We start from the raw sequence: 24,079 nt of genomic DNA, 5'->3' as shown, positions 1-24,079 counted from the left end.
CTGCTAATTTAATCTACAATAAGAAAAGGCAGATTGAGCTACTGCTCAGCAAGGTTAAAACTTTTACTTGTCTAAAACTGGACAATGTGTTTTCATTTGAGAGACTTGGTTCTGTGATGCAAAATTCAAATCTGCAGTGAAATATACAAAGCATGGACAATCACATAAGAATTTTACACTTTGTAGCATTTATGATAATTTATTTTAAATTGGTCTGTATTTTTGGACTTTGTGGAAATCGCTAACCAGACTCTTAAGAATTTAGTAAATAATCTACACATTATGGTTCAGGTTGTGTGTGTGAGTGTGCGCTTTTTGCACTGTTGAAGGTGTGTGTGTCCAGCCAAAGCACAAAAGGGGTTCTTCATTTCCCTAAACACAACATATATTGATCTGGAATACAAGGAACACCAACAAACGATACAAATACATTAACAGACACTTACGCTTTCTCTTTAAAACAACAATTTGAACACACATTTACCAGAGGTAGAGGGTGTATAAGTGGAAATAATACATACATACATACATACATACATACATACATACATACATACATACATACATGCATACATACATACATACATACATACATACATACATACATACATACATACATACATACATACATACATACATAGTTTTTATGAGTATCATTGCGCACACAGACAGGTGAGTTCACAAACATGCATCCATGCACACATGCAGAGACACACGGCAACAGTTAAGCAGCTGGTCTGCCAGTTACATCTAAGCTATTATTCAGAATAGATGGGAACAAATTGCAATAATTAAATATGGCCTCCTTGGCATTACAAAAAGTTTTTACCCTTTGTCTGACATGTGATTATAGACCAGAAAGGGAAATTTTGCTCAGTTTATTTGGTTTATAAATAAACTGACGGGTTTTTCAGATTAAATACTTCTATCATTAGAGAACACTCGTAAAAGTTAACTCTGACTTTAAGTATTTGATATTCTCATTCTGTGCAGGCCGTATCTCACTGTGCATGCCTGGGTATTGTAGCTTGCTCTCACAGATTGAAAACGTACATGCCAGGTTAATTGGCGATTCTGCATTGACTCCATGAGTGAGTAAAATGAGTGAGTGAGTTTGTCTCTTGTGTAATGACAGCATGTTTGGGATACCTTCCATTTCTCACACAGTGACACTGCCATGCTGAACAGAACAAGCCGGGTTGAGAAAATGAATGAATAAACTGTGTAAGACTTCTTCTGCATCTCAAACCAAAGCTATCTGTTAGACAGTTGGCAGTGTGTTTAATGGTAAGCTTTCCATCTGACTTCTTACTTGTAGCTAACCTTGATGGCATTGTCAACATTTTTCAAAGAAGTTCAAAAAGGTCCACTGCTGCTTTCACATCTATTGTTAAACACACTTGCAGTAAGTGTTGAGTTAATACCAGCAGTAGGTTTCAACAGAACAGAGCAGAAAAACAATGATGCTCCTGCTGTGACAGTGCTCTTGAACTAACATAATGACTGCTGAAAAACCGTAAGGAAGTACCAGTAAAAAGAAAGAAAGTCACTAAATGAGTCAGTGTTTTTCAAAAGCAGGTTGTGGTGAAGGAGGAAATCTAGGAAATAATGTAAAGAGGTAAAAAGCCTTGAGTTTAATCCTCAATATGTTCAATAAAGGTTGTGCTTAGATGGGTCAATATCTGTGACAGATTTGAGTGCTGTGGTAGAGTCAGCAAAATCTGCTGTGCACATCAATTGCTGGCTTGACCGATGTCATGCTGTGTAATAAAGGATTTTTGGGCATATGCATATCATAGATTAATCAGCAAGTGTGCCTTGTCAATTATGTGTCTCAGATCATAACTTATATTTGTGTAGGCACATTTAAAAACAAAGAAACAAAACTCTTTATATAATACAATAGTCATAAGTGGAGTGTCATTGTTGCGGGGGTGATACATGAATTTATTTTAATACTGGAAACCAAACTAACTACTTTTAATTCTTTCCGCATCCATTCAATGACATCTTGGTGAGACATATTATACTTTATGACTTAAATATTTTAGTTTATGATCTCATTACAGTTTCAGATTGTATAGAAAATTTACTGACATAATTTTTACATATTTATGTTGCCAACTGCCAAAGTTTTCCAACTAAAATTCAGCATTTTCTAAAGGTTTGTCAGTGCCTGTGCCACCCTGATGATGTATGGCGATAGTTTTGACATTGAGTTTACACACGATTCTGTGCTGCCCAGGGGACCATGAACTGTCACCCACCAAGGAAATTGACTCTCTTGCACACTTCACATGCGCAAACACGCACACACACATGCACATGTACAGACATGCACACGTACACGCATGTGCACACCGGCACACACACTTCTCCAGCAGGCTCATACCCACATTGGTGTTTAAATACAAACACCGTTAAAAGGGTGAATGCATCTTCTGACATGTACGCAGAGAAAGACATGCAGTTCAAATTGTGTTTAAATGTAATCAAAGGTGAACACAGACAGACCGACACAGAGACCGGTGAAATAGACACACACGGCAGCAAAAAGCGAGACACACAAACCACAGGCCCATCCATCCATTTTGTATGTTGAGTTGACAAATGTAAATGTGCCCAAAGGACAGGAGGACTAAATGAAGATGCATTACACTTGTGTGTCTGTGTGTGTGCATGGAAAAAACAAAACAAGGACAGCCAGCAGAGAGATCCATGATTAATGTCCATTTAAACATCCGAGCAATCAACACTTTCTCCTGTACCATTCTTGGCTCTCCTCTCTCCCATTTGTAAGCATGTAGATAGAAAATTTGAAATTTTGTCATAAAGAAAAAAAGTTACCTTTGAATACTTCCATAATATGAGCTCTGAAGGCAGATTACACTGCAATGCTTAAATAAAAAAATGTGGTGGAAAAACTACAAATAATCGTTCCATCTTTTAGGGGCATAACAACTAAATGCTGCGTCTCCATATTTGGTTCTGACAAAAGGGATGCAGAATGGATGTGTACCAGACCTGAGTGGTGTCAAAGACTGATTCAATGATGATAGATCTTTAATGTATTTTGATGCAAAGTCATTCAGGGACTTAGAAACTAGCAAAAGCATTTTGAAGCATAATCTTTTAGATACAGGACTTCAGAATAGGGAAGATGAGTTTTAGTTAGGATGCGAGCAGTCGTGTTTTAGATCAAGTCCAGCTGCCTGATTGAGTTTAAATGTTTTATGCTTCCATTAGCTTTTAATATGTTTACTTAAACTGGAATACCTATAGCCTCTCAAAACATGTTGAACACGCTTTTCTCCCTGTGTGTCTCATGAAAACCACATTTGCTACATGGCCCTCGTGACTATCATGTCAAACAAGAAAGCAGTTTATTCCAGGTGTGGTCTTAAAATACATCTATGTGGCTCAGATTAACTTCTAATAGACTATGGTTAGCCTATTAAAAGTTTCCAAACCATAACGTCAACAAAAGTTTGGTCTGATTCACCTTCTGATGACGTGAAGACAAAATAAGTAATGTGTGTCTTTTCATTCAGAGCGTGTATTCTCCTGGTTTCAACTGCAGATTATTTATGCATCTCTCCCTCAGACTGCCAGCCCAAGCCAGGACTCATGTGTTTCATGTGTGAGTAAGTCAACTGAAACAACAGTCTACCTTAAAGACTCTGTCAAACTAATGAAGCCACATGTTGATATGCAACAAAGGTGAAATGAACACATATTGACCTTCCTCTTTTCATTTAACACACATTTTCTTAGAAAATAATAGCAGGTTAAAAATAGATTTAGTGTGCAACTCTAAGCACAGACATTCCATGCTCCCATTGGATTTGTACACATGTGTCTTTGTCATTGTATTTGAGTATTGATGAGGCAAATGATGTTGATTCTTGTAGTTTTTTTTTCCCTCACTGGCACAACACAGCCTCGGGGCAGGACAGTCTTGCCATCACAACTCTGGTCAGGTCATGGCTGTCATAGTAACAATGACAAGAAAAAAAGAAAAACTTATAATATGTTGGCAGCACTTTTTGGAAACCAGAAGATACTGGATGCTGGGAGTGGATGTGGTTTTTCGATTTTTGAGCTTTTTATGGATAAATGGGATGCTGTTTTATCAACAGTTCTTCTTTTCCTTTGGACTGTCTGTCGTAGAAATGTGTGAGGACCTTCGGTAGTCATTCTAAAAGGGTTCATGAATTTTAAATAGTTCATTAAAAAAATAACAAGCCTGAAGGAAAACGATATTTAGTTTTCCAGTTTTAGATATTTTCTATTCAAGTAATCTCTTGAATAGAGATTACATGTGTGATGCACTTGTAAACATTTGAGTCTGAGTCTAAAGAGTTATTTATATATATATGGTCAGTTGTTTTATATTTAACTAAATAAAATTGACAATTAGTTCCCTCCAGATGTTACATTTCTTTTAATATAACAAATAGTTGGATCACCATTCTTTGTTGCACAGGAAAATAAGATCATAAACCTTGCCTGGATGTACAGGGATTGACTGATGCTCTCTCTTTTGTCCCCTCCAGTGCTTTGTAGCCTTAGGCTAGGTCACTGTTGCCATAGCAACTGCTGTACAAGCCAAGATTATTGTTCCCAAAAGTGTCCTGTTATTGTTGCATGTACCAGTAGCCAAAACAACTGTGTTAGCCAAAGATCTGAAACACTGTTGTGCCAAATTGAGTTTTTTTTTTTACTATGATTGAGTTTCGACACAACAAAATCTGACTTACAATTGATTCATTGAAGTTTAAAAAAAGGATATATTCAAAATCCTAGTTCACATTGATTATATGGAGAGAGTCCAAGCGACATTATATGAGTACAAACTAAATAAGGGAAAGTAGAATAATGATCAATACAAATAGATTCTGTATGCAATCCGACTGATATGCATAATCGACCTTCAAAAGAGAAGATTTTATTCCATCCAAATCTGTTTCACTGCTAATGAGAATTGACGTATCACCTGACTGGATTAGTGCAGTTGTTTTACTGCCATTAATTATTCCTTGTCAGTTACTTTTAAAGTTGCTTTGCTATTACACAGACAGAGCAATTATAAATTCTAAAGGGCAAATGTTGACATCTTCAGTCAGCTTCCAGCAAACTTTGTGCTTGGTGTCTCAAAATGCAAAGAATGAAAAGTAATTATCCAAAAGGACACGTGGAGATAATCAATTTGATATATGTAAATAAACTAATCTTGAGCGTGACAATGCAGGTCAACTCTTATGTTACAAGAACAGAAGTGGTAATAAGAATCCGAAAGCATCACAATGGAGCCTGCATGGCTCTGTCAGTCCTGTTATGAAATAAAAGGGGAAAAAAAATGGAGCTAAGGGGAAATGTATCGTACATCCAGGAAAAGGGCATAAGAAGAGAGCAAGAGAAAGGTGGCAGAGTCCTTTTTAACAGAGCAAAGCAGGTCTGAAGTGTGAAAGTCAAAAAAGCCTGAAGCCTGAATCCCCCAAGCTTCAATTTAACAAGTTCTGTCTCGAAGTAATGGTTCTCTTAGCTCTGTGCTAGGCCTGAGAAAGTTGTGGATTATTTTTTGATAAGTCTGAGCTGGAATTGCACTGAGGCAGGGTTGACATTTTTCATCTTGAACAATTCTATGATGTTAAAATGGCATCTTAATTAAAACTATATTTACTCTGCTGATGACTTACCACGGTTTTACAATCAAAATAAACATATTAATAAAAAAAAAAGGCAGATAAAAAATAGGGCTGTGGCACTGAATGCGAGCCGCTTTTAGAGGCTTCTTTGTCACAGTCGCCATGTGTCCCTGCTCTGCGGCTGATGGTAAATACTTGTTGATTCTCTTGCTGCTGATTATTATGGTGTTGGCCTTCCCAGCATGGGGATATTGTGCATTACCATCTTATATACCCTGGCTCCCTAGTCAAACTGGAAAGGCTGTGGAGAGCTTGTGTTTAACAAAGTGTCGCTGCTACAGTGATTACTCTGTTTAGCAGATGATTGATGAGAGGCACTGCTGGAAATGTCACTTGCCTTGCTAATATATTTTCCACTAAGGGAGCATAGGAAAGGCAGCGGTAATACATTTTAATACATCTACTCCAAGCAAGCAGAAATATACCTTTTTAAGGGATTGTGTGGCAGTAAATGGGATTTTGGGTTTGTTTTCTGCTTGAAGACTGCATATATAAAGAGATGTTTTTTAAATTTTAATTTTCACACCCAAATTCTAGACTATTAGTGTTGCATAGTGTGATTTTATTTGGTCGAAGTGTGTTATTCTGTTGGTTGTGAAACAAAGCAAAACTCAGTCCTTCCCTAATAATAATCTGTGGGAAATAAGCTTGAAAGTATGATGACAAATCCAAAGCTAAACTTTCAGAATTAAAAAAGTAGAAATAAAAGATATTTTTGAATGTTCATTGTATGAGATAACAAATGTGTAACTTTTTTATTTCTGCTTTTTAATTCTGGATTTTTAACTTAATGGAAGGGGTAAAATAGATCTGTGGCCCTTTAAAAGAGATTTTCTGAGGCAGAACTGGAAGAAAGAGGCATGAAACACACTTATTCCTTGATGAAATATAAATATTTTCCAAGCTAACATCATTTGAATGGCACATTAACACAGAAATTCTTTAATATCATATTTGATCATTTTCAATAACTGTAAATCTCACCCAAACAACAGCTAAGGAAATGTGCTGGAAAAATGGCAAAGAAGTAACTTTTAACATTTTCGGTCCCTCAAGAGAAACGGGAAGTCATAGATCATATTCTGAGGTATTAGTTTTGTGAACATATTGCATAATACAAGTAAAAAGTGTAGTAATTAAATATATTTGCAGTTACAAGTCATCAGTATATCTAAAGAGTAGCATACTTATTACAGTTTGTACTGTATTTTTCCTCAGGGCTTGGAGAACATTATCACATTACACATATTAAAATATACATATTTATATTAGAGCACATGTGAAATTGCTTTTTTGTTTTTCCTCATAAAGTAGGAAAGCAATGTGCTTCTTCCTGTGATTCAACATTTTATTCTTTACATATCAGTATTCCACATTATCTTTAGATTTGCCAGGGTCATTATTTAACTTTGTGCCCATAAGTCTCAGAAAAGACTTTAAAGTCTTTTCTTGGTATCCTGCCTAGTGTCACATTGTCTGTTCACATATCAAAAGAAGCAGCAAACAGCAGGTGACGAGAGGCCTCTGATCACCAGTGTTTTGTAGTCACAACTAGCCAAAAGCCCCACTGCAATTTGTTCACTGTTAAGTATAACATGTCAGTGAAGCTGTTAATACATTTACACTATGGGAGGACCTGCTGTGTAGGGAAGTCCATCTAGCTCAAGGGCGTTGACATCTTTCCAACCGCAGAGCTCCCCATTAAGACTCACAGATTATGGGAGAATGCTGATTGCTCTTTTAATGAAACATACAAACTGTGGGATCTGAGTGAAGGTGCTAATGGATTATGGATTGAACCCACTGAGGGATCTTATTACATTTTACACTGCAAAGATAATGCTTCCTCTTCCTCATTGAGGCCATTTCACTATATAAGTTTAGAATGAAAAAACTGCTATGAATCACTTTATAAAGACATTGTAGAAATGTACTTAATAGGGTTGTAACAACTCCTACAGTGATTCAAGTACCTTGATTATTAAAATTCCTTGAGGCAAATTATCTGCCTCGATTCAAAGCTTTGTTAAATTTTGTTTTATTATTTAGTGCATTGTGTTCCGGCCGGGTGATTATTTATGTTGCACAACGATCTTACCTCTGCCTATACGTTGTTGATGGAGGCTGACTGTTAGCAGTTAACATCCAATTTTCAGGTTCTGTTCAGGGAACACGGGGTTATTTCATTGAGTTATGATAATGTTTGGGTTTTCATCGTTTTTCGGGGGGAACAAGATGAATTGACCGGAGCGATGCCTGGAATACCGCAGCCTCTCTCCTCCTAGAGCTGCTGCCTAGTGACTAGTTGAAAGTGAGCTGTTGGGAGGAGTGCAGCAGGTGTATCTGTACAGGTGAGCGAATAGACTGAACACTGCGAGCTGCTGTGCTGGAGTTGAATCATGAAAATAATCGATAGAATACTTGATGACTAAAATAATTGTTTAGAAGGATTCTAGTGCTTAATATACATAATAATGTTTTAGCCTTACAGTGCAAACATTGCTGGGGAAATGTACCTTACAATATATGTTTATATCTCTAAAAACTGACATTTAATTTTTTCAGATGAATTTCAAACAGTATCATCATCCCATATTCCTGTTTGGCAATATGCACACCGTCTGACATTTGTTCTGTTCCGCTTGATTTTAACTTTGCAGCCTTCTGGAAATTTGATAAGAAATGCGTGAGTTTTGCCAAGTTCATCACTCAGTACATCTGTTCCAACTGTGGCTGGTGGCATGTTGCATGCTAGGGGTACAAATACTCTGCATTTCACTCCAGTTGTTTTGCATGGGAGAGAATTTTAGTTTCTATACTCATAACTTAAAAATTATTAATCTTTGCACATTTTACAGCCAGTGTCTAACAGCAGTTGATGTATTTTCACATCTATTTGTATTTGTAGCGAATGTAATTATAATGGACAAATGATTCCTAAAACTAACTTCTGTACTTGAAGAATTGAATCACGATGGAAGCCACTATTTTAGAAACATTGATGTTACGTTTAGACTTTTTCTTTTTTTTTGGCGAATAAAAGTGTTAAATCTGTTGTGCCAATTTGTTAATAGCCATCAGTGTTTAAACCGTAAAGTCTCACATACAACCACCGCAACAGGGACCCACCTGTTGTTGTCCTGGAGTTGCATGCGGCTTGATGAAGCTGCTCTTCACACTGGTTCCAGTTGAAATGTGTTCAATGTGGGTACTGTGGCCCAACCTCAAGCAGCCAATGGACTCAGGATATTCATGCTGTAGATCAAGCAGAGATTAGCAGATCAATGTGGAACGAGCGCTCCTTAATGCCCCATAATGCTCTCTAAAACTTCATCAGCACAATTTTCTCTCTCTCTTGTTCTTTGTCTTACTCTACTTTTGTTGATTTCACATGAGACAGACACACTGCCATACTTGATAGTGCTGTAGTGTTACACATAAAACATTGTCATAATCTGTTAATGCCAATGTTGCCATTTTCCACAATGCCCAATCCAGAGTGACTCCTGAAGCGAGTTCAGTACATGCTAGATCGAAGGTACATTATTGAGCAGAAAGCAACCCAGGCTTCTGTACAAAATATTACCGAAGTAATCAAACATTTGTCTAACTTAATATCACCCACTTACTTAAATAATATAAACACATGTTATATTTTACATTGATTAAGACCATTAGTTTGTATTGCACAATTGACATTTTTAGTCCTTTTCTTTTTCAGATTTTTGTTTTTCTGGCAGCACCTTTACTTTTTGTTATTGCTCATCTGCTTAGGCATCTTCAGCAGGCCCGTGACAGATCTGCAAGCAGATGGTCTTGTGGTAGCTGGCAGCGAGACCCTGCATAAGTGCTTCACATGATACACATCTGAGCTGTCGGCACAGTGACCGTTGACTCTAGCAAGCAGGCCTGGCCTGCCTTCTATGCTTAGTTTTCAACTTACCAATATAATCTTTGGAATATTGTAAGTATGCAAAATAAAAGGGTTTAAAACTATTCAAAGAATCAACTTTAAAACTCTGGAGGAAGCAGTGACAAATTGAAATGGTACTCAATGTAGAGAATATTGACAGACAGGAAAAATAATTTAATAATTTAATGAAATATTTTCACTCCTTTCTTCATTCTTTTAATATTTTCTCCATTATATTCAATTTTTCCTAATCTTTTTAATAAAACACGTCAATCTCTTTATTTTTACACATTTTTTCATTTTTTCCTTTTCTCGTCAAACTTACATCCCTTCTAAAATATTATCCTGGCTTTGAGTTGCAGAAGCACACATATTTGCCCTAAAGCTGTAAACGGCTGGCACTGCAACAGAGGAGCTGTAGAGATGTACCATAACTCCATCGCTAGCCCTAATCTAACCAAGATCTAAATAATCATTTAAGTGTTTCATGAATGTTATGGGACCTGTAATTAAAAAAAAGTCTAATGGTAGCACACGAATACACATAAATACAGTAATGTCCACAAAACCACAGAGATAAACATGTTGGTGGTCAAATTCTCCATTGAGGATTGCTGGTGCAAATGGATAACATGCCTCCTCATTGCCTCACAGACCACACAGCTGTGGATCTAATTCCCAACTCAAATCGTTGGCTGGGAAGTCAAAGAATGGTCATGTTCTTGTGGCTGCCATAGTACAATGTGTCGCTCAGCTTCCTTGCCAAAGCATGTGAATGAACAGAATGTACACTGGAGGGATAACGGTGACAGCAAAGTCATTTTTTTTAAGATCAAACTGCCATTCAATTATGCTAAGTCAGTATTTGTTTAACACATTCCTGAATACACAATTGCTTCTTGACAGCAATTAAATCAATTCAGTTTGATTGACAACAGACTTTACTGAAAATGAACAGTTTGTGAACAGAGTGTGTACATTTTTAATATTATCATTTTCAACATTGTTTCTACAAGTTTGGATGTTTTACTTTCACAAAAAGGGTTTAATGAGAAGATTAGAAGAAAAATGATCTTGAGTACTCTTCATGATCACACAACCCACACAATATGTCCTCGAAAACAGCTGAACAGTTTTGTGTGTGTGTATGAGTGTGTGTTTGGTCCAGATTTGTCATTTCTCTCTCTTTTTTTTTGTAATAAACCCTAATGATCTCAAATCGCAGACACAGCAGAAACAATAATTTAATATGACACAACCGACATAATTATTTAATTAACTGCATTTGTTTTCTTGTATGTTATCACCAGTTCTTTAAAATTGCAAGTTGTAAACAGTGGATTAAGAAATTATCTAGAATGTTAGATAAACAGTTTCATGACAAAATAACATTTTTTACCTTTTTTATGTAAAATGTTTTTCACGTGTAATTTGAAATTTACTACATTTTAATGATAGATTGTTGTACTTCAGCATTGAATAAGAGGAAAACTTACTCACTTACTTACTAGTTGCTGTTGTTTCTTTTAGAGGAAAGTTGACCTCTGTTGTACTGTGCTCTTATTTAAGCAGAAGATGCTTTCTTTCAAGATGCTTTCTTTCAGGATTTGCTGAAGTGATGGGGTAACTTCAGCAGATTTTTTCGGGTCATTCCGAAGAAAGAGAAAGAAAACAAATAATAAAAACAACAGCATATTATTAATTTATAGTGTATTCAGCTGAAAAACAGTAACTACCAGTAAAGCTGTCTGCGTTCTTAGTGCATATATATGAATGCAAAATCCTTTTGTCAGTTCTTCTCGTTATAATCGCAAAGTGGTCACTCCAAACAGTCTGACCCAAAGCTTGGAATTTGTACAGCAGCTCTGCAGGTTTTCTACCAGAGACAACAGGGCATTGCTTTGTAAAAGGCATCTGTAGCTCTACACAGGATTTGCAGGGTAGTAGCAATACATTTGAGCACTATATCCAGCAGAAATCCCCCCCGATTCGTTTTGCTGTCTTCCTCCGTTTAAATGAGGGAAATCCTTTGTGCACAAGGCAGGTTTTTTTTTCCTTTTAACACGCCAGTCTGGCAGAAGCAGAACTCTGCTGTCCAATATGTGACTAACGATGTGTCTTTGACTGCTGATTCTGTTCATTTTCAATTCTTTCCATTGCTTCCTTCCGTCCTACTGCCATGTGCTTTAGGTTCAGTGTAAATTCTTGGTTTCGTTTTCTGCCTCACCTTATTAAAACAAAGCAGGGAAGGCTACATGTATGCTCAAAAGACAGTAAGATCGGTTGACTGCAAGTAACTTGCTTCTGATGAATGACTACATAAAATCCAAATAATGAGTCCATTAGAGTAAATTGTAAATGTTCAGAGTCTATTGCAATTAGGTCATCTATGTTTTAATCTGACACAAAAATTGTTTTCCTTCTTCATTCCATCCTGTTTTCTTTTCCACCTTCAATTTCTTTTCAGTCTGTCTGCCATTTCTGTCACTTCATCCATCGTTTGGTTTAAAATGTCTTGCTGTCTTCTTTACATCCTCCTCCCACCCCTTCCCTTCCTCTTTTTCTCTGTCCTAGTTCTCAGGGTCTCCAGGATGAAGCTTTGTCTAATTACCATGCTGGCGTTTAATTGGAACAGCACACACAAACATGCAGATTGACTTGCTGAATACCCCTTGTGTGCAGACACACTCTGCTCTCTATCCCATACAGATTGACACACACATCAGAGCCATTAAATACACGCATTACACACCAAGCAAGTTCACATGCTCCAGTTATACAAATACACACAGCGTACGCTGAGGTTAGAGCCTGTGGAGTTTGTCCAGGTTGTATTGCAGCCACTGTGTATCTGGCCCTTCTGTGGAGCTAAGACGCGTTGGCTACAGTCACAGTTGATTTTGGCCTAGTTAGACCATGAGCTGCCTGTAGCAGCTCCCACTGTAGAGCTAGCTGTGTCATCTAAGAATGGGCAACAACAGATGCACATCGGAGGCTAAACGCCAGCCAGACATCTAAATATCATGCAGTGACTTTTGGAATATTTTTAGGATCCTAGAAATTCACGATCACTTATCTTTGGTATTTTACAGTACTGACTCTTTGTTTTGGGTTTTGATCTGTTTCAACTTTCGAAAAGTTTAAGGTTCAAAAGAAATCTGCACCAAAAAGAGAGAAGTTTTGATTCTTTTACATTCTGTTTCATTTTTTTCCCTATAAAATGTGAATAGCTTAACGGTGATGAAATGTGTTTAAGAAGGCAGTTAACTGTCTAGCACCTTACATTGGGAAAACGTATTTCTGTTTGAGTGTTTCAGCGTATTTATTTTTAAGATTACATACATAAAACTTAGGTGTATGAGAAATTATTTATTAGAAAAAAATAAACAGTTTTAAACATTAAGGTATTCAGAAAAACATTTTTTTTTCTCCCCTCTGCATCTTAGTTCTGCCCAGCCACACGTGTGGCACTCCTGGCCTTATTCCAAATGGAATTATTCATGGATCGAGATACAACATGGGAGACAAGATCCGATACAGCTGCGAGTCGGGTTTTGTGCTGGAAGGTCACAGTACCCTCACATGCATTGTGTCACCTGGCAGTGGAGCACAGTGGGACTTCCCATCACCGTTTTGTCGAGGTATGTTTATCCTACCCTTCCATATAAAATATCATCACAGTGTTGCTGATTTCGAACTGAGAGGAAATTGATTGCTATTAATTTGGTAAACGTTTTTCAGTGAGGCCGAATCAATTCTGCTCTGGCTGCGTCTTTAGTTTTAAAAGTAAAATAAAACTTTGGGGAAGTATAATAATAAGATATATAGTGAAGGTCATGAGAACTGAAGGACCTTAATATGAGGTCATGAGCTGAAATATGAGAAGCCCCAGTGTATTGATGTTCTTTAAAACTCATAAAGGTCTGACTCCAATTACTCTACAAACTGCAGTATGAACTGAATGGAGCCCAAAATCCCCAAGCAAAGACCCCTATTAATAACCTGGCACTCCACAGGCAAGAACACATATGTGAATATTCATACTGTCACGAATCAGTGTTATTGTTAAGTAGTTTGGTTCAAGATCGGTCAATTCTTCAGTAGAAATGTGAGCTTAAGCCAATGAATAACCAATAAAATGAGCAAAATAATCTATTTTTTAAGATGCGCCTTCATGTTACAGTATTCCCCTCATTCTCTTTCTATTGTGTTTCCAGGGAGCAAGACTTTCAAGCATTTTTAAGGTGGCTTAGGTTAATAGTACTTCAAGCTTTCTGAAATGTTTCATGTGAATTTTAGCTCTTTTCTTTTGTTTACTTATTCACTGTCCAGCTATTGCCAGTAAATTGTGCAGGGTGCTCAAAAATGAGCAAATGAACCTTTGGAGGACAAAAGAAGGAAAAAAATCTATAGCAGATTAGCAATATCTGAAAAATACATCTTTATAAAAATCAAATCCAACAAATTTCTGTCACCCTTTAGCTGATCAATTACTGTATGCCCATTTGTTTTTTTCCTTTTGGTAATCACTTAGTTTGTGCAAATAGTGGTTAGTAAAGCTATACAATATATTACATATATTACAAATGTGTTGTTACTGCAATATCACTGTGCTTAAAATGCATATCACAAAATACTACGTCGACTAATCAAATATTTTTATTGTAAATAATAATGTAAATACAATAGAGCACGATGCCTGGAGGATATTTTGTGACATTAGTTGTTCAATTACATTAAATGTCTTAGATAGTAAAAAAAGTAGTAAGGTGGTAGTCAGTAAAAAAACTACTGATAAGTTGTTCTATTGCCAAACAGAAGACATTATTCAGAAGAAACAATGAAAAAAGAAAATAAACTTGATGCTGAGTTGGAAATTAATGTATTTTAGTTGCATCTCTTGCATTATCGACTCATTATTCGGTTCTGTGCTTGAAAGGAACCCAAAGCTGAAACACATTAATACTGTTTATTTGTTTCTGTATCACATTTATATCATATGATATCATATCGTCAATAATGAATGCAGGTAGGTATATCTCTCACATCACAAGTCACCACAGCATAATACTGCCATCACTGTGTTTCAGCCCAGAAAGTATGTTTTCTGTCAAATAGATCTTGTATTAATAATATTTACAAAGAATCTAAGACTTATTGATAAACTGCAGCTGACACACTGAGAAATGCCATCCTGCCAGGGCAAAATGCCCACAGTGCTCCAGCAGTGCACTGTGGGAGCTGTAGTCCTGGAGCAGCACATAAGCTTGGAGACCTCCTGTGGTGAGTCAATATGTTTTGGTGTCAGTGAAATGGACAACTAAAAGAACATAAAACTTAGGCTTTAAAGTTATTATTTGTGCCCCATTAGCAAAGACAAATAGGGTTTTCTTTCAGGGGTTTCTCCAGACTTTTATTGGTTCAGTAAAATCCAACAGACAAACATTGTTTTATAAACAGGGTTTGTAAGTACACAGAGTTCCTTGATACTCAAGCTATAATCTTACACTTCTTTTAATTTTTATAACTGCACGTTGTGATGGTCAATCTTGGAAAGCTCATAAGGAGACAGCATACATTTTCATAGCTATACTGATGACACAGGGCTTTATATTGCTTTACCTCCTAAAGACTTACAGCATATAGATGAGCTTTTATTTGCATTACATATTAAGTAATCCATAGGAGATGATATACGCAGAAGAATGTTTTAAAATGAAGCAAAAACATTTGGAGATAGAAACTTGTTCTAGACTTAGAACAAAGATGCAATAAAAATCTTACCAAGAACAACTTTTATTTCATGATATACTCTTTCTATCTTGTTCCAAAGGGATGTTTTATGACTTGCTTAATTTTCAGCCAGCCATTTTCTGATGAAATACAAATAAAACATTTTACTACACACTCTATTTCTTCATTTTTCATCAGAAAGCAAAATTAAGGTAGAACAAAAACTATTTTTACTTCTTAATCTGCCACATATATAAATAATTTTGACCTTTATTATTCATAAGAAACATATCAATTATTGTAATCTTGTAAAAAGAGAAGAAAGAAGCAAATAATTTTTTACTTGTCAGACATTTACACAAACTGAATTTCTTTTGAAACATCTGAGGTCATTTTGAGGAGAACTCTTTGTTCTCCTCAAAACAAAGAGCCTACGCACAATTTCTAAAATAAAAAACTGAAAATTTGAGAGCCACAGCTTATTAATTCACAGACTAGTGATTTTACCAAAAAGCATTTTTCTAAAAATAGCTCTGCACCCTTCTTTAAATATTTGACTGAAGGGCCAAAAGTCCAAAGAAAAACCGAGTAATCTCCAGATAGCCTGAATAAATACATATCAAGATGACTTCAGCAGCTGTGCAATCTATTTACAGAGATTCAGCAATTGTTTGAAAATATTTTGATATGAATAACCATATTGAACCGCTGATACAAATTCGACAAAAACAAACATTTTAGGTTACATTATAAGACATAAGAAAACTCTGTGCTATCAAGTTCTTTTTTTGCTCATTTTTCCATTTGTGTCTTTCATCTTTAACCAGCGGAGGGAGCATGTGGCGGTACGTTACGGGGCACCGCAGGTTCAATCACCAGCCCCGGATATCCAGCAGAGTACGACAACAACCTGGACTGCACATGGTCAATCCTTGCTGAACCCGGGGACACTATCGCTCTTGTTTTCAACGACTTCCTATTAGAAGACAAATATGACTTTCTGGAAATCAGCGGGACAGAAGCACCAAGCATATGGTAAGACTCTTGTAGTAGACACATTTCAGTGCGATTGGGAAAAGGGGAAAAGAGAGTTAAGGACACGAGAGTCTCAGTGGGAATCAACAGGACCTGTCCAGCACATGCTGAGAGCTTTGTACACATGGAGAGAAAATTGATGTGCACAAGCGCCATTGACATTTAGAAGGTTAATTACTGTATATATTAATACATGTTTTGCTATTAATCAAAAAATGGCAGTGGATATTACTAACAAAAAGAATGGGTTTGGTGGAGCTTTGAAAAATAAAAAAAACTTGTTCTTTTCAACAATTTGTTACCAGTGAAAAGAATAGTTGCCTTTTCAGTTCAATTTTCTTAATCGCAAACACTCTGAAGAGTGTTTGTTATTAAAATGCAACCAATAGTGTTGTTAGTTTAGATAGCTGTAACTGCTCATTGATTAGCTGCACCGGAGTTGTGTTGATTGAAACATACAAAGCAGGTGATGAATTGTCATGTTTTTCACCGCCATTTTCTGTGATCGAGTTTGAAAATTGGCACTTCAGAGCACATTCTGCTTTTTAAATTTAGAGCGCTGCTGGAATTCACATTGGTTTGCTCAGAATATCACAAGTGCATCGAAGACTCAGAACAAGCTGTGGAAACGAGGAGACATGCTCATGTTTAAGCATAGAGGGGTTTTCACTATTTCAACTCACTGAGAAAATCCTGTGAGGGAAAAGCAGAAAAGGATGTTTGGGCTCGATAATACCAGATCTCCTGAACCAAATCTGCTTTAAGACAGTAGATAAAAGATTTTCTATGACGTTTTAAGATTAGCTTTTGCTGAATTTATCACAGTGATTTCTTAAAGTGATAAAGTGTCTTTTGGTTATTTATCTAATATCAAAAATTCACATTCTGTTGGATAATATTGGACTAGGAAACATAATTAACTTACTTTAAAGATAAGTCATCTATCATGCATTGTGCTCATTTGAAGTTGTATAATAATAAAGCTAGAGTTTTCTAAAATATCATCAAAATACTGCAAAGCAACAGAAAGTGTAAATTGTTTTCAGTCCAGCAATTATGATGTTTTATTTTTCAGAGCTTATTATTTTGAGTGAATGCAACACATCTGCAGCAACAAATTTTCTATGTAAAAGCTCTTTATGAATGCAACTCTAAAATGGATTTCAAAGATTACAATTTTCTGCTCCTGTGACTTTGACCAATGTCTTCCATATGTAAAAATAGTCTATGATTGTGCCTTTCTAAAGAAATGAATTTGTCAAGAGTCAAATCGGTATCTTGGTCCAAAAGAATAACAGTAAAAAGGAAACAGGAGAATAATTGTGCATTAAATGCTGTCACTAACAGGGCAGTGCACATCGTCCACCGTATTCCCTCGATACTATAGTGTTTACGTGTGTGCATGCTTGATGTGTGTCACGCCTTAAGTGGCCCTCTGACAGGGTGAGCTGTTGATCGTTTCACCAGACTTTGACAGATTACACACACTCAACTACTCAAACACAAAGCCTGGTCCTGACAGTGTGATATTAAAGAACCCCTGTCAGCCACACACTGCAACACAGGGAGAAGATTCAACCTTTAGTAGTAGGTTTACACTCAACATAGAGCGACCTTTGTGGTCATCTTAAATAAAAAGCATATTATCAATCTATTGTTCCTAATTGACAATGCAGCACAATGTTGTGTAAAATTTTGTCTAAAACAAAATAATTTTAATTTTAAGCAGAAATATAAAACTCAAACTATTAGCGATATTTTCCAGAGGCTTTTAGCACATATTGATACAATGTATGGTACACTTTTCTACACAGGAGGAATTAGAAGTTGATAGACATTTCACTGAGAGTTGTGGTCAGGCCATTTTAAAAATGACTGACACCTGACATGACCACTCTGACAGGTCTTTCCTGTTTATTTGGGGCTTATTCTGATTGGTTGTCCCAAAAGCAATTTCCTGTTTCATGTTCCTGTCTGGAATCTGGTTGGGTCGATGTGATGCCGAAGCTGTCACATACACCTACCCACAAATATGTGAACGGACAAACATTCACGCATAACATAAAACCAAAGAATCCCTGGCAGACTGGGTTTGGGCTCTTACGTTTAATCGCTCAAGGCTTTAATTTGTGGCTTAAAGCCCACATTTATTCTTGTATTCTGATATTTGTTACACACAAACATCAGAAGATATTTTAACGAGTTCAATAACTTCTGTCCTATTCTAATTATGTATCTAGTTATGAGGCTCAGTTTTTCGTCATGTTTATTCTCACTAACCATAGATATCTGTGTCAAAATCTGTTTTACAGTTTTTCTACCTTGACTTTCACATTTAGCACAAATTTAGCTCAAGTTTGGCCCTGATGTCTCTTGACATTTTCTTTCTGACCCTAAATCCCTCAAGGTTTACTACAATTTGTGATTAGAGAATACTTTAAATCATTTATAATCAATAATCATGTGGTAACGTCACAGATTGTACATGTATTCATATCCATATTTAACAAATGTTCTAAAGCACTCAAGTCATTTCTGGAACCATCGTTCAGGGTTCCTTGAAGGCATTTTTGGACGAAGTTTCCATTACCTTGCAGTCAACATTGTTTCACTAAAAAAGCCATTTGCAAGGACCAACTATACTTAAAATGTTTGTTAGGAACGTGATAAAATCCAGAGGCCTGACAGGATCTATGATAACCCAATAGATCATTACCTTAAGCATGGTTCTGCTTTACCAGCACTTGTTTTGGAGGTCAATGACACACAAGGACCAAGTCATACACATGATGGAAAGCTGACTCTGGCTCACCAAATCTGGCTTTTTCTTGTATGTCTGTTCTGACACTTTTGATTGGGTCCGGCAGTCATATTTTGCCAATTTGGGCAGCAGTACCTTTTATAGGTTAAGACAATAGAGGACAGCTTTCGCTTCCCACGTACATCAATGTGCTTTTCCATGACAAGGTCAAGATCCGGCGATCCTGACCCTGTCATGGACAGCCAGTGACAAGTGAATCTGTCATCACTTGTTTTCTTTCATTGAACCGCTCTTGGTTGGTCGTGACTACTGCATGCAAACAACATTCCTCAAGAGCTCCATTTGTTCAGATGGTAAAATTCAACTGCCTACCCCCATCACAAATTGGCTCTTGAATTAAACACAAAGTGGCAAAAACAAAGCCAAATTTAAAGTCCAATTTGTTTTTTCTGAAAACAAAAATTGAATTACAAAAACAAATGATTATAGCATGCAGCATGCCAGTAGTTACAAATACATATGTTTAACTTTTAAAATAACATGATATATTTATTATTGCAGTATTGCATGGAATGCTTTATTGAATAGTTTTAGCTGTTCCTGGTTGCTTCCTTGTAAACTTATCCAAATTGTATCATTTGAAGCACTGGACAGTGATCATGTAAGCTGATGAACATACATTTTAATAAAAATTAAACTAAAGTCTGTTTTATGTTTCGAGCCTTAGGAACCCAGATCCTTCGTCTCAGGACAATAACTTCCACCTATCACCTTAGTTTCCATTCTTTTTTGTTAACCTTTCCAATATTTTGCCATACCTGAAGCTATTGCAGCTCTGCCCCTGGCTAGACCACATCTTTGCTCTTCTCTTTCTTGTCTCCTTGTACTCTTCCCTTTCATGATTTCAAGGCAGAGTATTACTGTTACTGTCAATTTCTTGTACTGAAAGAATCCTTTGTTTGCTCAAATACTCACTTGAATGACTGGCTTAGTTTCATATTTTATCCCTCTTTTCTGTTCCTGCATTAATTGGATTTTTTTAAAAACATGTTTCTTAGTTCTGACATTTCGTTACATTGCTGCAATGGATTATGATTTTTATAGGCCAGACTTAGAGACATAGATTTAGTTTGATTTAAACAGACAGGTAGAATCATAGAGCTCCCCCCCCCCCCACCCCGCTTTCTGTTCACTAACTTATTCAGATTTTTTATAGCAAATTTTCATAAATAGGTTCACAGAGCATAAGTTTTTTGTAATATAATCTTATCTAATTATAAGTTACATTGATGAATTGCTGTAGAGGAGCTGGCTCCTTCACAATGTCAGGGTGTTGAAAGATTTTCAAGCACATGGGTTTTGATATTCCCTCATCATTTGCCTTTGAATTCTGAATGCAGTTTTTGAAAAGAGCTAACATGCCATGAACTACCAGTACTTCTGTTTCTCTCTTTTGGCCATCTTGAAGCAAGGCTGCAAACTGCACAAGTTTTTAATTTATCCGTAGTAGAAGAAGCAGGAGTTTGAGGTTCTCTCCCCGAAGCCCTGAAGTTTCCTTTTTTTTATCTGCTTGTGCAGGTTTTTTCATATTATTTACAGTCCAACCTTTTCTTTATTTACCTTAACATGATTCTATCCCTGTAAGGAAGATCTCTTCTTTTACTTTGGTGTTCACATGGTTTGTTCTGGTTTTGACTCTATGACTAATGCAGCAGGTGAAACAGATTTTAGTTGCTTTACTTCAGTAATTGTTGAGTTTTACATTAACAGAAAAAAAAAAAAAAACAAGCTGCATCTTTGCTTGTCAAGTTTCATATTTATTTTCATTCCTAATTCCTCAAAGTTCACACTGTTTATATTTATGCAAATATGTGACAGGAGACTTTCTACATTCAATCATGGCTAAAAATTATATAATTATAAAAGAGGCCTACTTATTTACACTTTGTGAAATAAAGAGTTCAATGCCGTTTCTATCAAATAGTTATAGTTTAGGCTTCTGAATGTGGTTCTGTAGCCTTTTACAGCCATATATTTCAGTGATATCATTACATTGTGAAATAATGTTTATCATTATAGTAAAAGCAAAACTCCATCATCAGTGATTCTTGAGTTATTGTAATTAACTCTTCAACTGAGCTTACAGTGAAAACTCTTGGAATATTAGTACATTTTCCTGATGTTAGTATTTTTCCTGATGCGTAGATTTAACATATACCTCAAATATATTTCAGCAGACTCAGAGATCTGGGTCTAACTACCCAGAAGTAGACCACCAAATGACCAGAACATTTCTGGTCAATTTCTGTTCCTGGTCCAAAAGAAGCTTAAGGGAAAGCTAGAAGAATAAAGTAACTAAACATAATGTGATCACGCTCAGTAAATACTAACCCTCAGAGGACATGTGCGATTGTAAGAAAGCTAACCATATGAACAGAGCTCATATTTACATTGAATTTAACGAGCTCAGAGTCGGTCCTGCAGCACATTTAGGGTAACCTTGTTCATCTGCTGGGACTTCCATGCCAGATCCAGCCAAGCTTTGCCAAAGAGATGGGCTTAGACATTTTCACTCTGTGTCATGCATCTTGTCTGTTTTCCCATTTGCTCTCCCCTCTTGTTCTTCTGTTACATCTCATTTCACTGCTCCCTTTAGATCCTTAGCTTTCTCATCCTCTCCTGCTGTTTCCTTTTTTAGTTCTCCTCTTTTTATCTCCCCTCCTCCTTTTTGCTACCACCAGTCCTCTTTTACTCTTTTCTTCTTCTTGCAACACTTGTCCTGTTATTACATTTACATTTTAAATCATGTTTGCTGCGTGTGTGTGCGGTGTGGGTGGGTGTGTGTGTTTCTGTGTAAATGCGTGGGTGTATTACAAGATTTAAAGTAGCTTTGGAGCCCAGTTTTGCTTTGAACACTTGAAACAAACAGCTATCTTTTGTGGATAATGTCTTTTAACTTTTCTGACTTGCATTCAGTCATTTATTTTTATAGAGCTATGTTTTGTCATTTTATAGCTGTGAAAATCTACAGGGACTAGCAATAAGTGTAACAATGAAACAAGACTGCGAGACGTATAGCCAGGAGCTGAAGCCAGTTGGGAGCTTAGGGGCACCTAAGAAACTGCACCCCAATGGTAGAAATGTATGTCTTTCTCTTTGTGCTCATGTTTCAATAGACAGATGACAGCATTGCAATGGAGAACTTTTGTGTTTGTACAGAAATGTGCATTTTATAACCTTTGTTCTGTTTGTTTCTCTGTTTCTACTCCTCTCTTGTGGTCTTGCATTTTTTTCTGGCTTCAGTCTAACAACTTCTCTTTGTGAATTGGTCCACTACGTTTTTGCTTTCCTCTATGAATTAGTCTTGAACTGTCAACATTTGACTTTTTATTTTTATGATCAACAGGTATTTGTGTCGTAGTTTTAATTTGTGTTGGTGTTTTAGGCCTTTTCTGGTTTATAGGTCTTGCCATATTCACTTCTTGTGATCGATATTAAATACAATGGTTTTGCCAGAAGAGTTGATTCATTTGTGTTGTTTTGTTTTTGCGTGTTTATTCTTCTGTTGTGTTCTTTGTGCAATTGGATTCCGTTCTGTGTTGCAGTTATCTCCTTTAATTTGTAGGTTATTTGTGTTAATTACTCTCTCCCCTGGTTTCCCTTCTTGCATTCTTTTTCATTGTCCTCCCCTGCCTTGGTGTCTAAGCCTATTTTTCATTTTATTTATGATTTTTCCATTCGCTACCCTCGTTCCATGACCTGCTCTCTCTACGTCTCTCTCTCCCTCCCCATCCTGATCTTGACTCTTCTGGAGAGTTCGTCCTGCTGAAAGTGGAGTTTTTCTTCTCCGCTGTTTGTCTCTTACTTTCTTAAGATTGAGAATTGCCACAAAATTTTACAGAGTTTCATAGTTTTCCTTACGCTTTTTTATCTGCTCAGCCAGAACTGAAATGTCTGGTGGAATACAATTTCTATTTTATCTTAAATGGCTCTTTATACAGAAGATAAGCTTGAATTAGACTAAAATGAGTATCAGTGGATTTGGACTGGGCTTGCTTTATATTTCAAATTAAAATTAATTACTTTGAACTACATAAGCTTATAATTTTTTGAGTGCTGGTCCATTCTTTTTTAGATAATGTACTTGGAGTAGATAAAAATAATGTTGAAACCTTAGCCTTTATGATCACTTAATGGACAGTTATGGATGTTCAAATCATGTAGAGTCATGCCACAAACTTAGGAAACTCCATTAAATATGCATAAAAAAAAACAAGAATAGGAAATTAAATTTTTTGTAAAGAGGAGGTCATTTTATTTCACTTGATCACACCAAAAATTAACACAATTTTAATAATTAACACTGTTTACATGCTGAGAAAACGGTGGCTTACCATTTATGACAGCTTTTGCTTTAAATAACTTCAGTGAAACACTTTTTTCAGCCGTCTACCACCCTCTGACATTGATTTAAGCACATTTTCCTCAATTTTCACTTGTAGCTGTGAGGTATTTGACGGTTTCTTGCATGTGACGCCTATTCCAAGTTACTCTGCAGAATCAAAGGAATCTGGGATCAGGATCTGGGATTTGACTCCGCCCAGAACTTTCAATTATTATTTTTTTTCTCAGCCACTTCGAGGTACATTAGCTGGTTGGTTTTGGGTCACTATCATGTTGCAAAGTTTAGTTTTGCTTTAATTTTAGTTTTCTTAATGAGTGTCTCACATGTTCTTTTCACATTAAATTTTTAGTCTGGCCTTCATGTTTTTCATGGAGAGCAAAGATTTCCTCCTCGCCTGCCTCCTGTTGATTTCAACTTGTGCAGTTCACTCATATCAACAGTGGCTGTAGTTCCTCTGAAGACAATTTAGAGTTTTTGGAAACTTCTTTTAGCATCTTTCAGTCAGCTTTTAGGATGAGTTTACT

The 24,079-nt window shown here is 36.4% G+C and overlaps 1 protein-coding gene across 1 annotated transcript in view; it reads left to right on the top strand.

Moving 5' to 3' along the window:
- Window positions 1–24,079, top strand: part of LOC129364073 (CUB and sushi domain-containing protein 1-like) — a 386,251-nt gene that overhangs the window by 173,829 nt on the left and 188,343 nt on the right. The window contains exons 4-5 of the mRNA XM_055036496.1: window positions 13,068–13,262; window positions 16,182–16,389. Coding sequence (XP_054892471.1) covers window positions 13,068–13,262; window positions 16,182–16,389 — 403 coding nt within the window. The remainder of the gene's footprint in view (window positions 1–13,067; window positions 13,263–16,181; window positions 16,390–24,079) is intronic.

The sequence above is a fragment of the Poeciliopsis prolifica genome, unplaced genomic scaffold (genome assembly GCF_027474105.1).
Source record: "Poeciliopsis prolifica strain line A6 unplaced genomic scaffold, Auburn_PproV2 SCAFFOLD011, whole genome shotgun sequence".
Lineage (NCBI taxonomy): Eukaryota > Metazoa > Chordata > Actinopteri > Cyprinodontiformes > Poeciliidae > Poeciliopsis > Poeciliopsis prolifica.
Note: the sequence above shows the minus strand (reverse complement) of the source record. Positions and strands in the feature narration are given on the sequence as shown.